Genomic DNA, 15173 nt, shown 5'->3' on the forward strand with positions numbered 1-15173 from the left:
GGAGAATGACTCTGCCTTGGAGATGAAGGGCTCACAGAGGGAGCCCCTCCCCATGTTCTAGAAGAGTCTTGCTGAGGGAACTTGGGGCATTAGAGAGCACATTAGGTAAATCACAATTGGAAATGATTAAGGATCCACTGACCAGCCTGCAGTGCAGGAGAGGAAGGACACCTGAAGGCTTATCAAGGTCTTCCCCACTCCCATATCCCACATCAGAGATGCAAAGCCTGTGGATAATCAAAAGCCACCACCAGGAAAGCTTCCAGCCAAGCCTACAAAGAGAGTTCAGCCTGGCCTTTTCTCCTTGAGCCTTCAACAGCAAGTGCATGGGAGGTGAGAGACTAGGGAGGCTGTGCTTTGCAGGCAATCCTTTCTAGGCTTGTGTTTGGGCCCAATTTAACACAGAGCAGCTAAGCTGCACAGCCTGAGGACATACCTCATTCTACATATCGGAGTATAGAGCTAGAGTTACCTCAGTCATGACCTTCCTTATGGCTGGTGTGTCTGGAGTGTACAAGATCTTCCCAATCAGCAAGGGTTTCAAAGCCCTCCAGATAATCCTGGAAAGCGGGCTGGACTCCAGGTTCTTCATCAGCTCATTGCAGTAGGGTGCTGAGGAAGAGAGGACAAGGGTGAGTGGCTGAACAGCACAGTGACAACTGCAGAAGGCATATGCCCCACTTGTGTGGGCTTTAAGGACAGTCACAGCTGAAAGCACAGCATTTGTCAGACAACAAAAGCCCTCCTCTGCTACAAAGCTCCACAAAAAGCCCCTTTCAGTCCAAGCCTCCACAGTCTGCCCAGCAAACATGGAGCACCCAGGTAGCCTCCAGCGTTAGGAGCCACACTGCTAGTTCTGCACTGCGCCCACAGCCCCGCTGCACGGCACGAGCAAAATTTGTCCAGGAAAGGTCAGATTTCCAAATGCTGCACATGACTGTGCTCCCTCTCCCCCCGAAGGAGAGTCCACAGTAGGCTGTGCAGTGGACCTACACAAGGCCCTTGGAAATCCCTTGCACGTTGATATCCTCGCTGGCCTGAAGGGCATGTGCAGGAGGCGGCATGTGCATGGCTTTCTGAAGCAGCAGAAGGTATGCTGTCCCTCAGGACCACCTGCTTTCATATGTGGAAGTTTGGAAAACACTAGCAATGACAACCATGAAGAAGATGCGACCTTAGGCCATGCCAGGGTTACACTTACTTGTCGAGTTATCATAGAAGTTAGTTACATCATCTTCAGTGCCATTGCCTCCGAACAGCGCTTTGTAATTGTTATCCTCATACCAGTTGAGGGATTTAATTTTGAGCCCTCCACCTTCGGGATGGCCGCACACAATGCGCGACACAGCCTGGTAGATCTGCGTAGAGGAGTTTGAGGCATTCACGTTGTTCAGGAACATCACCTCTTGCCTCATGTCGCTCCAGCTCTTCATGCTCAGCAACTGGAGGGGGAGGTGGGAGAAGAGAGTGGAAGCAGGGATAGGAACAGGATTAGTGAAAGCAGATCTTGCCACTCTCCATCAAATCACACATCTGTTTTTGAACAGATAAGAATGCCACTGAACACAGCATCAGCAGTAAAGTCCAGGGAAACTGCATTTTCCCCCGCCACAGTGGGAGAACATAGAGGGAAGTCTCTTCTATGCATGCACAAGGAACACGCCCTTGCCAAGCTCTTCACACTTAAATTTTTCTCCTTGAGTGCTGTGGGTGGTTTCTGCCCTCCCTGCCCGCTCACGTGGAAGCTACTTCTCCTCCTGGTTGCACAACGGCCCACATTCCGGCGGAGCCCCCTCACGCTAGGTGGGGTAGGGTGCATGGAGTCAGCAGAGGGAGTAAGGAACAAGACAAAGTGAGTGCGGCTCATGGGGGACAGGCTGGATGAGCTGCAGGCCCCAGCAGTGTCACCTGGCACAATTCCACCAAGGTCAGCAAGCATCCACTGATTTACACCAGGCAGCCAGTTTGACCTCCTCGACTGGTATCGCTTGTCCCTGCCCCAGCACCTCCCTGCCCCGTTGTCCACAGCATTCCCAGAAAACCCTTGAAAACAAGCCCAGCTGCAGCCTGGAGCCTGATCACAGCATGAGCTGTGCACGCAGCCAGCCACAGCAAGGAGCCTTCTCCGACCCAGCCGGCCTGACACCAGGCTCGAGATGACAACGCACAACTGGCCGGGACAATTGGTACCTCCAGACTCATTAGCTATGGTTAGCTCCATTTGGTGCCATGTTTTTTGCACTGGAAGAGACAGTGAACACTCAATCCCTATCTCTTTTTTCTGGGCCACTCAACTCTATAGACCTCCATCATATCCCCAACTCACCTCTCTTCCAAGCTGACAAGTCCCAGGCTACTCCCTCGTTCCGTGTGTGGAAGTCATTCCACTTCTAAATGTCCTAATTGCCCTTCTCTGAACTTTTCCCAGTTCTGCTACCCCTTTTTGGAGAGGAAGGGCCTAGATCTGTATTCCATATCGAACAGGAGGGCAATCCACAGTTTTATACAGTGTCACGGTAACATCTTACAGCTGGTTCTCTATCCTTTTTAAACCTTTTCTAGCATTTGATCTGATTTCTTGACTGCTACTGAACTATCAGGTGACATTAACTTGGATGTTCTTGCTGTGCTGCCCAGAACAGCAACACAGACTAATAAGGGCAAGCAGAGCCGCTGAGACACCTATTTGTAACTGCTCATCAGCTGCATCTCAGAAGCAACTTTAGATGCTGTGGCCCAACTGCCCTGTTTTCAGAGACAATAACACAGTCAGTCGAAGACCATCTGCCAGTTCTGCTCAGTGTGTATTGGTTTTGCCACCTTTGTTTAAATAAAATGCGGATAATCAAAGTCATGGACAGCTGGCAAAGCCAGCCAGCAACAGTGCAGAAAGTGACGGTGTGCTGGAACAATTCAATCCAAGTTCACCCAAGGAAAGCACACCCAGAGTCTCTGGCCTTGCACTGGGAGCAAACCTGACCCTTCGTGTTCCTCTGTAGTGCTGTTGCATGCTTTAGATGTGCCAACATCTGGACAAAAATTCTTGACGCTAAACAACAGCTACTATGTGTCACATACACAAGGAGCCTCTATTTTTAGCTGCCTGAAAACACATGACACATCGATATGATGGAAGACAGCTGTAAGAACAGCTAAAGCCTGGGGATTCAGTACGTGTGTCCAGAGTGACTGCTTCAAGCGTACTTCCATTTCCTCACTACCGCCGCTGCCTGCGCCCTGCTGCCACTCAAGCCGGGTCCACAGGTTCACAGTGACCGGCAGGACACTAGCACCATGGGACGTGAATGAAAAAAGAAAGTCACACGACAGCTTTTCTTTGTTACATATGCTCATGCGGATTTTGGGATTTGATGATTCCTCACGCAAAAGGCCAAGGCTGCATTTCAGGTGTGACAGTTCGAGTGTCCAACTCAAAGGGACCCCCTGGGGAGTTTTTGGTACCTTAGGTAAAACAGCTGATTTTTCCTCAGGAAAAAGTCAACTGCTTCAGCTAAAGTACCATAAACTCCCTAACACGAGCAAAGGTACACAAATAGGAAGTGCAGCGAATTCCCATGAACGTGGGTGTTAACCATCTTGCAGAGGGATTGCACTAGCAAATACATTTTTACACATAATTTTAAAACAGTTTGAGCAAGGAGCTTTGTTTCATCTTTGGCACCAGCGACTTTACAATTGACACGCAAAGCGGCTCCGTTCACACCACTGGATCCAAGTATCTCATGTGTGAAGGGTTACTGAGCTATTTCTTCTCCCAGGCATCAGACCTGTCTCTCTAAGTATTTCTTAACAGTTGCCCTTGCTCTCGGTGTTTCATCTGCCCTCCTGGGTTGATTTAGAGAGCCCAGGGACACAGATCCAATCAATCCCCATGCTCAGAGACAAATATTTTGTTCAGACCATTCTCTAATTAAAATTCCTTGCTAGAAAGGCTCTAGACGTGGCACAAACAATAGTTTTCTCCACCCCCTCAAGCTGCTGCCCTTCGAAACAAGGGAGCAAGTCCCTCCTTTTCACACAGAAATCAGCCTGCCAGACAATAAGAAGTAACTTTCGGTCAAGCCATCTGGAGCAGCTCACGCTGTACGCAGAGGAAAAAGCTGCCTTTGTTTGCACAGCAATAGGGCAGAATAAAAAGTAGTCCTACCCAAAACAGCTGCCAAGCAAAAGGCACATTACCCTGGGACGTTTTCGGCCACATCAGCAAACTGAGTATCACATGGTTTCAATTATTTTTATCCCAGACAAGAAAAAAAGGCGAGCTTAAGTGACATAACGGGAAACAGCTGTAATCAAACTCTGAAGGGCAGCCTCCCTGCTAGCAGCAAGAGCTCTGCCACGGTCTTAACTGAAGCTGATCCTGGAATCATCTTAATTTCACTGTAAATGGGACCTGGCGGCAGGCTGTGGGACTTGGGGAGGGATGCATGCCAGGAATTGCTGGCTGGCATGGCGCTGGCTCCGAGCAGCCGCCCCTCCGTGGGAGTGGAGCGCAGGCTAACCTGAAGTGACCCGCGCGTGTGCCTGCTCCCGGGGGTTACTGCCGTTCACGGCTCTGAGCTCTCTTGCTCTGATGCAAAGACGGAAGGCTAGCAAAAGGGAGGAGGCGGCATTGTTTAGTTCAGATGGTTGTGATTTCTGCTTCAGGGAGAGAATGTTTTTGCCTAGTAGCAGCACTTCAAAGTCAGAGCCAGCCAAAAAGCAACTAAGATAAGTTTCTGGCTCAAACCGCGCCCCCCCCCCCCCCCCCGTTTTAGACTTCTGACTCATGCTAGGCATGCAGGGCTTTTTTCTTAATCCATCGTTTCACCTGCAAAAACAAATACTTGCCGTCTCCATAATGTCACTCTGCCTCTGCAGATCGCTATTTATGTTTTGCCAGAGCCTTTCTCAGCCAGTGTTGTGATGCCATTGCACTGAGTGCCCCACAAAGACCAGAAAACAATCTCTGCCCCAAAAAGCTAGTTAGACAAAGAGCAAACAGCAGCCTATAGCTACTAATTTAGATCAGAACAATCACAATATCTCTTCCACATGCCTTACCCTCACCACATCCAGAGTCCAGTAGATAAAACTGTTGCCAACCCTGACATGGTTGGCAACAGAGTGAAAAAACTAGAAAGGAGGCAAACCTCCACATGCAGTTTGCAAAGCACTGCTAGGCTGATGTATCGCAAGCCCAACAGTCGTGCCACTGCTGAGAAGGCAACAACCCCACAGAAAACATCTTAATTCCTGCTCCTCCCATGAGGACCCAATCTTTAGCCACACATCTGATAAACTCCTATGGTATTTGTAATTTGAAGTGCCAAGGGGTTGCAAAGTGTGTGCTGCCTCTACTGACAGAGGGAGAACGGCTGTAGGATGGGGGGAAGTTTCAAAACAAGCCAGGGATTTGACTTTGAGTTGCACCAAGGAGCACCAAGGTGCTTCTTGTACTCAACTGCAGGCTAAGACAGCAACCATGGGGATTTGTTCTCCTGACACAAAGGCGCTCCTTACCTCTTTAATGAGCTTCCCAAGGCTCTCTCTCAAAGCGTCCACAGTTTCTGACAGATCATGCAAGGAGGAATTGAAAGAAATTCGTCTCTGCAGGAAGAGAGAAAAGGAAACTAGAAGTCATTGCAAGGCACAAACAAAGAAATTAAACTCCTGTAAACATTCTTATAAAGGAGAGTAGTAAGGACTGTTTACATGGCAAAATATTTGATGGGGAAGACAGAGCTGGATTTCTGTGCAACCTTGAGCTTAAAATACCCTGGGCTTCAGCACCCCACAATGCAATGAGGACACCTCTTTCCTTCCTCACAGGTTAGGTATGCAGATATCATAACCAGAACCATCCCAATAAAATGCTAAATGCATGCACGTACACTCACAGTGCAAAAGACGGCTTGCATTCTAGGTCACAAAACAAGCACAGCCTACAGGACAGCATGTGGACAGACCTGAAATCCTGCAAGCCAGCACCGAGAAGGGGATACAAAGCCTACACAAGGGAGGGAAAGACCAGTTGATAGACACAAACTTTCAGTGGGACCCCGCCAATACCAGCTCAGATACGCAGAACTCCTGCTGCAGTGTTCATTTTCATCACTCAAGTCCTCCCATCAGGCCTTGACATTTTTTACCTAAACCAAGGATATATTTTACAACAAACAGCTTCCATGAAACAGATGACACTCACCATCATCACAAGAGAAAACCCGACAAGTTTCTAGAAGTGGAAGGCAGAGCTTTCAGGAAACGATTTGCTCTAGGCAGGGAGTCACACTGAAGACAACTCCTTGTTTCCAGTTGCTCTACATGTAACCGGTGGGCCTGGGCTTTGGTTTGTGGGGTTCTTTTTCCCTTCGGTTCATATATCTGGATTATCTTGCAAGGGAAACATTTGGCACAATCCTTCTTTCAAAGGAATGAAGATTAAAATAATTTCCTAAGATTTCACGTTAGCAGCTACACGTTGCAGCATTTGAAAGCATGCTAAAGTTACAGCATTGTGACACACAGAGGAACAGCCAAGGCCCTTGATTTCAGCACACATCTTTTGGGCTGAAGCTTTTCATGTTCACATCTTTCCTGGGGTAATTTCTGGAAGCAAAGCCTGGAGGCTTTCACGTGTTCTAGTTGATTTAGCTGGGGGTGATAAGACCTGGTCAGTGCCAGCTGGTGTAAATGGGCACTGTTCCACTAATCTGCCGGTGCATTTAAGACTCAGCTAACCTTTCTGAGTGCACAGTTAGTGCCTGCTCCAAAGCCAGCTGTAAATTCAGAGAGCGTCTCTATAACCTCTATGAATTTCTACTAAACACAGTCCTTAAGGTTTGGATAAATCAAAACACATCATTAGGGCCAGAAGGAAAACAATTCAAACTCCACACTGGCTAAGACCTTCAAGACATAACTAAAGAAATATAGTCAGGCAATATCAAAGCTACATAGTTGCACTACCACTTCACCAACAAGATCAGGTAGAAAGTCCTAGGTTCATATATAATAGTCAATATGCTTGTTCAGCTCCATATACCTCATCAAGCTCTATACAGATTTGTATATTTTCACTGTATTCAGAGGTGATTCTGGGATAGGGTGGACGAGGAAGAGTTTTCTGATGATACTAATTGGTTCAGAACAGTGAAAAGTCAAAAGCCAATTGCAAAGGATTAGTGAAAGGCCTCATGCTGACACACTGTTATAAAGTGCCAGCCGAAATTCAGTGCTGCAAAGTAAAGTACATAGGGAGAAGACAGTTCTACCTTAAGATACACTTTGATGGCTCTGAACTAGCTACTGCCACTCAGAAATGGAGATCTTAGAATTACAGCGGTAAGACAGATCAACATCAATATAAATCCATGGCGCAATCCCGGTTCTCAAGTACTCTGTGCAATTTTGCATCCTCCACCTCTGAAGGAACTCAAGTACAGAAAAAGGACACAAGTATGATTCAAGATAAGAATGGCTTCTGAAGGAAGAACAATAGACCACAGTTCTCCAATGGGACCTGTAATGACAAATAGAGGTTATGACAGAGGTCTGTGGAATTACAAGTGGGATGGAGAATGGGAACAGGGGATGATTCCTTACTGCGCCTGATCACACAGGACTAGAGGGCTTCCAGTGAAGAGATCAGTTTAGAACAAACCAAAGGACCTACTGCACACACAGCTTAGTCCAAATGGAGAAATCCTGTAGCTACTCTGCAATGCTGAAGGTACTGAAAGTTAATGTGGGTTTGAGAAAGGCTTAGAAGAATTCATTAAAGAAAAAAAGCTTACCAAGTGCTATTAAACACCAAGATCCCAGCAGTACCTGAGAAAGTCTGAGTTGCAAGCTACTGAAGAACAGGACATTAGGCTGAGGTAGTGTTACTATATACTTGCCCCATGCCTGCATTCTTTCACATGCCTCCATTACGGGCCACTGCTGGACTAGCACTCAGGGGACACTAAGCTGAACAGGAATTTGGTCTGACCCAGTATGCAAGTCTTAGGTGATTCAAGGAGCTTGCAAACCTTACCCTGAAATGGGAGAAAAACCCACCTATCCTTTCACACCCCACCACCCTGACCTTTCTTCCCTTACAAATTCACAGCACTCCAAGTTCATTTCTCACCAGAACTTGCAATGATGCCATTGCTATGGAGGGAATTTTGCTTTCTTTACCACTACCCTTTGCACCCTAACGCCCACTCAGGCAGCCTCTCACAAGTCATATCTCCAGAGACAATGGCAAAAATCAATCACAAGTGGCCAGTCTTCTTCATACAGATGAGGATGTCACGAATATCCCTGGAAAAGAACTCTTTGCAGTGGCTCATTAAGTAATTTCATTACATTCGTAAGAGCCCTCTAGATTCAGGGCAGCTCCAATAAGATTTGTCCCCCTGTGAGAGTGTCTTTAGTAGGTATCTGCACTACATCTTGGGGGGGCAATGACTCATTTTCCGGTGAAATGCAGCAAAAACATCACCTGTACTTTCTAGGCACACTGTGGAAAGACAAAGTTCTAGCAGGTTTTGAACAGAACTGCCCTGTACAATTACTGTGTTAGTGGCTAGCAAGTCATGCCTTCATCTAGACTTGTCTTTTGGGGCAGCCAACACCATAATACTTTTGAGGATACAGATTGCACTGAGTGGACTCTGTGTGCTTGCATGTGCATGCTAAAAGACCTGAAGTAGAGACAAATACTTGAGATGACTAGAGTTTACTGCACAGTCAAGACAAGCCTTGAGTAAGTACACCTGTCAGCTCCTGCTAGAAGGGATGGACAACTCAGTTTCTTTCACATGCAGGAGAATGCATGTGTCTGAAGCGCTGGGAGGTCATAACAAAATTCAGCCACTGTCTGCATCATACGGCTAACTGTTTCCGCTTAATGAGACCACTCTGCCATGTATGCTTTGAAATAGTTATTACCACTTTATATTGACCTTAGCAGAAAGTTTACACGGAACTTTGCAGAAAAATCATGTGCTTTAAGCTTCTGCTTTTGTTTCCTGGGAGTGGAAGTCCCAAAGTACAGCTGTTTAAAAGCATGATATCATTGTGCTTGACTGAAAACACTCTCAAAAGAGCAAGGAAATCCACAAGTTCAGTTGCAGCATGTATTTACATTAAGAGACCTTTCCTAAAGCCATTTTTCAACTGCAATGCATTTATTAGTCAGTACAGTGTTCACGCTAACCATATGACAAAATACCACCCGTATTACGAAGGGAGAAAAAACAATCGGATTTTCATGTGCTCACCCACACTCCTTCAAAGACCCCTATAGTAGACAAGCCACAACATATTTATGCCTTATTACAGACCCATACCACTGGAAGTCAGTGTGGCAAAGCCCTTCTCAGGCAACGCTGCAGAGATGAAATCTCACGGGACCAGTTTGAATTGTCTTTGTCATTTAACGTTCCCCTCCAAATCATTTTCAAAACTGGGAAGATTTGTAGAGGGAAAGCTGTCCCACAGACAGGTATTTTTATGATATAAGACAGTCCCCACCCATCACACCACCAGTCCAGTGGGACACCTCGATTTACTGCCATTGCCCTTGCTAACCAGGAGTGCCTGTAGCCTTTCCTGAACTGTGTAGTTCTTCCATGGGACAACTGCTAGCCTAGCACACGGAGAAAGCTGAAAAGGAAATTTGTGTGCATGCAGCTAGAGGTACTGTTTTGCTGTTTTTCTCAAACCAGCTTCTCCTGTCTCACAGTCTCACTGACTACACCCAGTGCAATGCAAACCTCAAGAAGAGAAGTTGTATCCACAAGGGGCTTGTACAAGATGTCCTATGCCCCATAGTACTTATTGTTGGCCAAAAGGCTTCAGAGTGTGGATGAAGATTAAGACATCGGTCCTGGAAAAGGGAATTTGACTTTTTGAAACACTTGTTACTTCTAGTGGAGTGACTACTCAGGCAAGAAAGAAAGGTGACCCTCTGCCTCAGCACCCTGTGATCACTCCCAGATATTCTGCTGGGTTTTGATCTAAACAGCCCGCCCCAAATAGGTTCTTACACAAGAAAAAATAAGGAGACACACTTCAGCCTCCTTACCATTACTCTATGTGGTTGGCTCTGTTTTCTCATCCTACAGAGCAGGCTAAATTGAAGTCATACAAAGGATCAGTGGCAGAGCTAGAAATCCTAGTGGAAAATTTTAATTAGAAGTTTTTCTTTGTCTTAACTGTACTATTGCACTTTGGGCAACACTCAAGCTGTTCTGGATAGAACTGATGAGCGGGTATGTCAAGAAAAGTGTTTATTTTTTGCCTCTCTTTTTAAAAAAAACTTCCTTAACAGTGCTGTGACATTTAGAGCTCATGCTCACTCTTTAATATCCCTTTTAAAACTGTGCGCTGTCCATAATTTTCTAATAATTACTGTTTTGCTGTGAGTTACCTAGAACACTTTCCCTCAGGCTGCAAATGCACACACACTTTAAGCCAGCAGAAGCAGGTGTTGATGTCAGGGTCTCAGCCCACACACAAACGCCCTGACCACTGGGTTCTTAATCCTGCACCCTCCCCTTCATGTTTCAGCACAAATATTGTTGTAAGTACAGAATCAGGTCAGTCACTTTTAATGCGGATCAATTCCGTGATGTAATTTACTGCATTGTCTTGCAGAGGGAACAACAGGAATGCACAGAGGCAGGAACAAGCAGGTGGATGCTGGCCTGAGACTTCTGGGTTAAGATAGTTGAAGAAACTATCGCCACTTTACTTCCCAGATACCTGAGTGGCAAGCACTCCCGTTTTACTATTCAAGCCCTTGGTGTCGAATTTACACAGTTCTTGCACACAGTTGCAAATCCTTTTTACCCCAATTGTATTGACCTAATCATACTAAGATGCTGCCTCTCCATAAATCAGAGAACACTGCAATCAGGGGAGTCTAGGTCCCATTACATGAGCCAAAAACCTGCCTCTGAATTGCTGTTGTACCTGCATTTGATTTGGCCCTTACTTTTACTTTCTGAAATGCCATGCTGTGAAGCACATCAAGGAGATTAAGCAAAAAAATTAAAAATAAATCTCTGGGCAAATTGTTGGCATTGGCTGACAGGCTCTGTAGTAGATACGGTGCATGCTAGCTTCAGTGTGCATGTCCAAGATTTGATTCACAGTGCCTTTAATAAGCTATGTGAAAAGCCTCCTTTGTTGACGAACAGAAAGTTCCCTCTTTGTTAAAAGATGTTACTGCAGGTCAAGGCACTTTTTAGCCTTTGAAGACACTAAGTTTCAAACGTGTTGGTCATGATCCTAGAGTTAATTTATTCATTTTGCCTGGCCACATTGAAGCCAGTTGGTTTTTATTTCACTCACTGATGCCTTACAGCAGCTTAACGAGAGGGTAGCCTGTGACATTTTTCTGAGGAAAACTGTGGACCTTTACAAGGCAGCATGCAATACACAGCAGGTTTAGAACTGCTGGCTTCTGGACTCGAGTTTTTTTTTCCTCTGAAGCCAAGATCATGAGCCAGCTTCTCAGAAGTCCCCCAAAATTGCACATAATGTCTTAATCTACTTTGCTGTTGCCAAGTGGCACAGAGTGGCTTATGACTGCTTTCTTTCACCAACAAACAATATAGATGTAACAACACCAATACATTCAGCACCCACTTCCATCAGCTAAGTTGCAGAGACTTCCATAAATGAGAAAAGGAAGACTGAGTCTCCAGAGGGGCCAGAAGACCAATACTGAGTTGTACTACAGCTAGGCATTTTCATCCCCTTCAGTCCCCAAAATTCTAGCATCTCTGAATAATTTAAAATAAATGCATGCATATACATCTCTAACTGAACACAAGAAACTGCTTACAGCCATTCCTTTTCAAACAGCCCATCTTTGTTATGGGGACAATTTCAGTGCTGTTACCTCATCTCTTAACGCTTATGATTATCTTGCTCTTCCAGCAGGAAAGAAAACATGCAGATGGAGGACACGTGGAAAACAGAAGATGAGCTGTGGAGAGAAGTAACTGACCACTATGTACTGCGCAGAAGAGTAATACGATTCCAGTACTTGATAATGACCCTCTTTGACCGGGGACAAAGCCAAGCAAGCGGTACATGACTTTTGGTCCTGAAAGGCTCATCAAATCTGGAAACTCACACAGCCAAAGTGTTTCTTTCTTCCACAGCAGACAACAGAGTGTTTGTTTTAGTGGGTATCAGACTGGGTTCTGTGGTCCCTTCTTCTCTCTAGTCATATTTCCACCACTAACTTCTGCAAACTTTTGTATTTTACTAGATATTGAAGACCTATAACAAAGCATCACTGGGGTTTCCTAGATAAACAGCTAAGTCTGCGCCAGTCACCCCCAAAATAATCTATTTTCCTGAAGTCCATTGAATTCTTGCTCCAAACCCCATTCAGCTTGTCAGTCTTTGAAAGAGGGCTTTAAAATTTGACTCTTCTTTGTATGAATTAAACCTGCTCAAAGGTTGTGTCTTGCCACTGGCTAGGAACTTCTGCACTCAGTGGCCCCATGGTAAGGCCAGAAGGTGATGGTTTTAGCACTCAGCACAGGCCAGTCTAACATCTGGGCTCATTCCAGCCAAGACACAACACCTGACCAAAACACAGGGACAACCAAGAGTCAGTTTGTTACTACACAGCATAAATATTTTCCTCCTGACAAACTGAACTGCGGACCACAAACATTTATGCTCTGCAAGTACTACACTGCAACAGGAAGGGTAAGAATGACAGGAAGAAGCAATGTTGTTCATGCTCCAGTGATAAAGACCATCTTTCTTCCTTCTTATTACCAATGAACAGTTCACTCCAGAAATGCAGGGATGAGTTCCTAGACTGAAAGCCCTTAGAAAATGTCACTGTGTCAACAATAGCCTCTCACAGGTGGGACCAGTTGACTCACCTGAAGGGGCTTCAAAGGATTCAGGTTAGCACGGAAGGCTTGTTCGGCTGCATGGAGTTTTTCCTTTGGCAAGGTGCAAATGAAAGCTTCAGAGTCCATGGCCCCCGTCTGATTTTGGATTGTAAGAAATTCCGACAGTGTTGAGCTATTGCAGAGATCTCTCAGTCGCATCCGGTAACCAGACAAAATGACCTGGAAAAGTGGGGAAAGCATGTAAGTCTCCCTTCGTGTAAGATTCATAGCACAGAACTGGTTATCACCTAGACAAAACTAACCGTTCATAACATTTTCAGATTGAGGTGAGAGCATTTTTCTCTGCAAGTTGCACGGCCTTGACCCATGCGCAACTCAATTCCAAGAAAAAAATGTTTCCCTGCTGAGTACGTGGGGAAGAAGTCCTGGGGGAGGCAGGTCTCTCTCCACTTCTCCACACGCATGCACAGAGCAGCAGTGACCCTGTCCTCCACAGCAGCCATTTCCTCCAACCAGGGGTACACGTTATTGCCCAATCTTCAGTCTTCTAGGAACTGAGCCACAGAGACAAAACAAGGCTTGCAACCAGACACAAGTCTGGCAAATGTATGTGAAGGGCAAAAGATCTATGTCCTGAACTCCTTAGATGTATCTGCCAGACACATTTTCTGTGCTGTTCTGGATCAGGATCACCTTCTCCCTTAGCTCTGAAGTATCTCTTTACTAATTGCTGAGAGAAATATTTTGCAGTGTTTTGGGGCAGATAATGTATCAGTGAAAAAAAATTATCTTACTGGCTGCAACAAACAAGATAAGATCCTAGAGTCTTCTTTCACAGGCGTATTTTACTTACAGTGATGGTTTCCTTGTCAATAATGTTTCCTAATCCACAAGCAACCACCTTATTCATGAAAGACATGCATAAAATCCCTCTGCATTATTACCAGTCCCTTTCAGACCTGATGGCCTAGTTTCTTTTAATTTCAGTTTAATTAGTTTCAGTTACAGGATTTAGGTTTGCTGAAAAACAAACAGGTACGTGTCAAACAGGGGCACCCTTCATAAAGGGGATAAACACAAGGAAAATCCAGAGTCTTCTATTGGAAATAATCTTTTGTTTGCCTTAGGCCTAGATGGAGGGAACAATTTTATTGTAAATGCACAGTGAACAACAGCTTTATACTTCATTTCTTATTTCTGTTCTTTTGTAATACCCAGCATCCATTGCCCAACTTCCAGCAACAACTAAAGAGGATTGATCTACATCCCAGAAAAGTTAGCAGTTCCTGAATCATGCTGGTAAATCTGAAAATTTTCTCTTCTTTCAAAACCAAAAGTGCATCAACAATCCGGGGGGAAAAAGCACACTATGTTCAGAAAACAAGCAGATGGACCTGATAGGAGAGGGAAGAGATTTATAATGCAACACTTGTGCAAACCTTTAACTTTAGTCTGCATCCATATGCCAAAAATAGGATGTTTCCATGCTGCACACTCAGATGAATAAATGGGATCGCTCTCGCATCAAAAAGGCTGGCCTTTTGAAAAAGTTTGTTGGTTTTTTTTTTGCCGGCAGAGAAACTACCACCATTGTAGCCATGCTGAAAAGGGGGTATTCCTCTGGCACTGGAATAACACTCAGGAGACACTGGGATCAGTCTAAAGTGGATTCACTGGGTAGACATACAGAAAACCAGTGTCACCCAGTGCCTTGGTGCTCACTCAAAAAAGTGAAGGTGAACAATCCTTCCACCATCCTCTGTGTCTGTCCACCTTTTTCACTCGGATTTTAAGCTCTTCTGGAGAAAAGCTGCTCTTTCCAAACACAGTGAGGTCCATAGCACATGAGCCTAGAACAAAGACCCTGCCCACTCTCTCAAACTAAAGCACCCAGTCACACCAAACCAATTTGGCAACCATTTCAAGTCATCTGAAGCCATGGTGTCTTCAACAGGCAAATATATTCTAAGTGACAGGTTAAGTCCCCTAGGGGCTCTCAAAATGCCAGGCTCATGTCTGAAAGCAGTCACAGGTGACTGTTTTGTGCTTACAGGTCACGTCATTCTCTCCTGGGATGGTCCCTGCTGTGTGAAACAGGGAGATTCGTTCCAGACAGCGTACGCCCGGGCCATTACTATTTACTTCCCATTGCCATTCAATGCGTCATGCTGCAGCCCTGGACCAGGACCTCAGCTGCTGTGCCCCTGCAGCTTTTCACAGGGGTAGGACCTACTCCTGTCACCCAAGCCACGTTACAGCTGTCTGGCCGTGCCTGGACAACGGCAGCAT

The 15173-nt window shown here is 45.6% G+C and overlaps 1 protein-coding gene across 5 annotated transcripts in view; it reads right to left on the reverse strand.

Annotated features, from left to right (window-relative positions):
* The window catches only part of ABCA1 (ATP binding cassette subfamily A member 1), a 99141-nt gene that overhangs the window by 32999 nt on the left and 50969 nt on the right, over nt 1-15173 (reverse strand). For all 5 annotated transcript variants that reach the window (XM_087742598.1, XM_087742595.1, XM_087742597.1 and 2 more), the window contains exons 7-10: nt 12912-13103; nt 5524-5610; nt 1202-1442; nt 473-612 (exon numbers count right to left, since the gene is read on the reverse strand). In XM_087742598.1, coding sequence (XP_087598724.1) covers nt 473-612; nt 1202-1442; nt 5524-5610; nt 12912-13103 — 660 coding nt within the window. The remainder of the gene's footprint in view (nt 1-472; nt 613-1201; nt 1443-5523; nt 5611-12911; nt 13104-15173) is intronic.

This window comes from Nipponia nippon, unplaced genomic scaffold, assembly GCF_047370975.1.
Source record: "Nipponia nippon isolate SJK-2023a ecotype South Korea unplaced genomic scaffold, ASM4737097v1 scaffold_8, whole genome shotgun sequence".
NCBI classification, from domain to species: Eukaryota; Metazoa; Chordata; class Aves; order Pelecaniformes; family Threskiornithidae; genus Nipponia; species Nipponia nippon.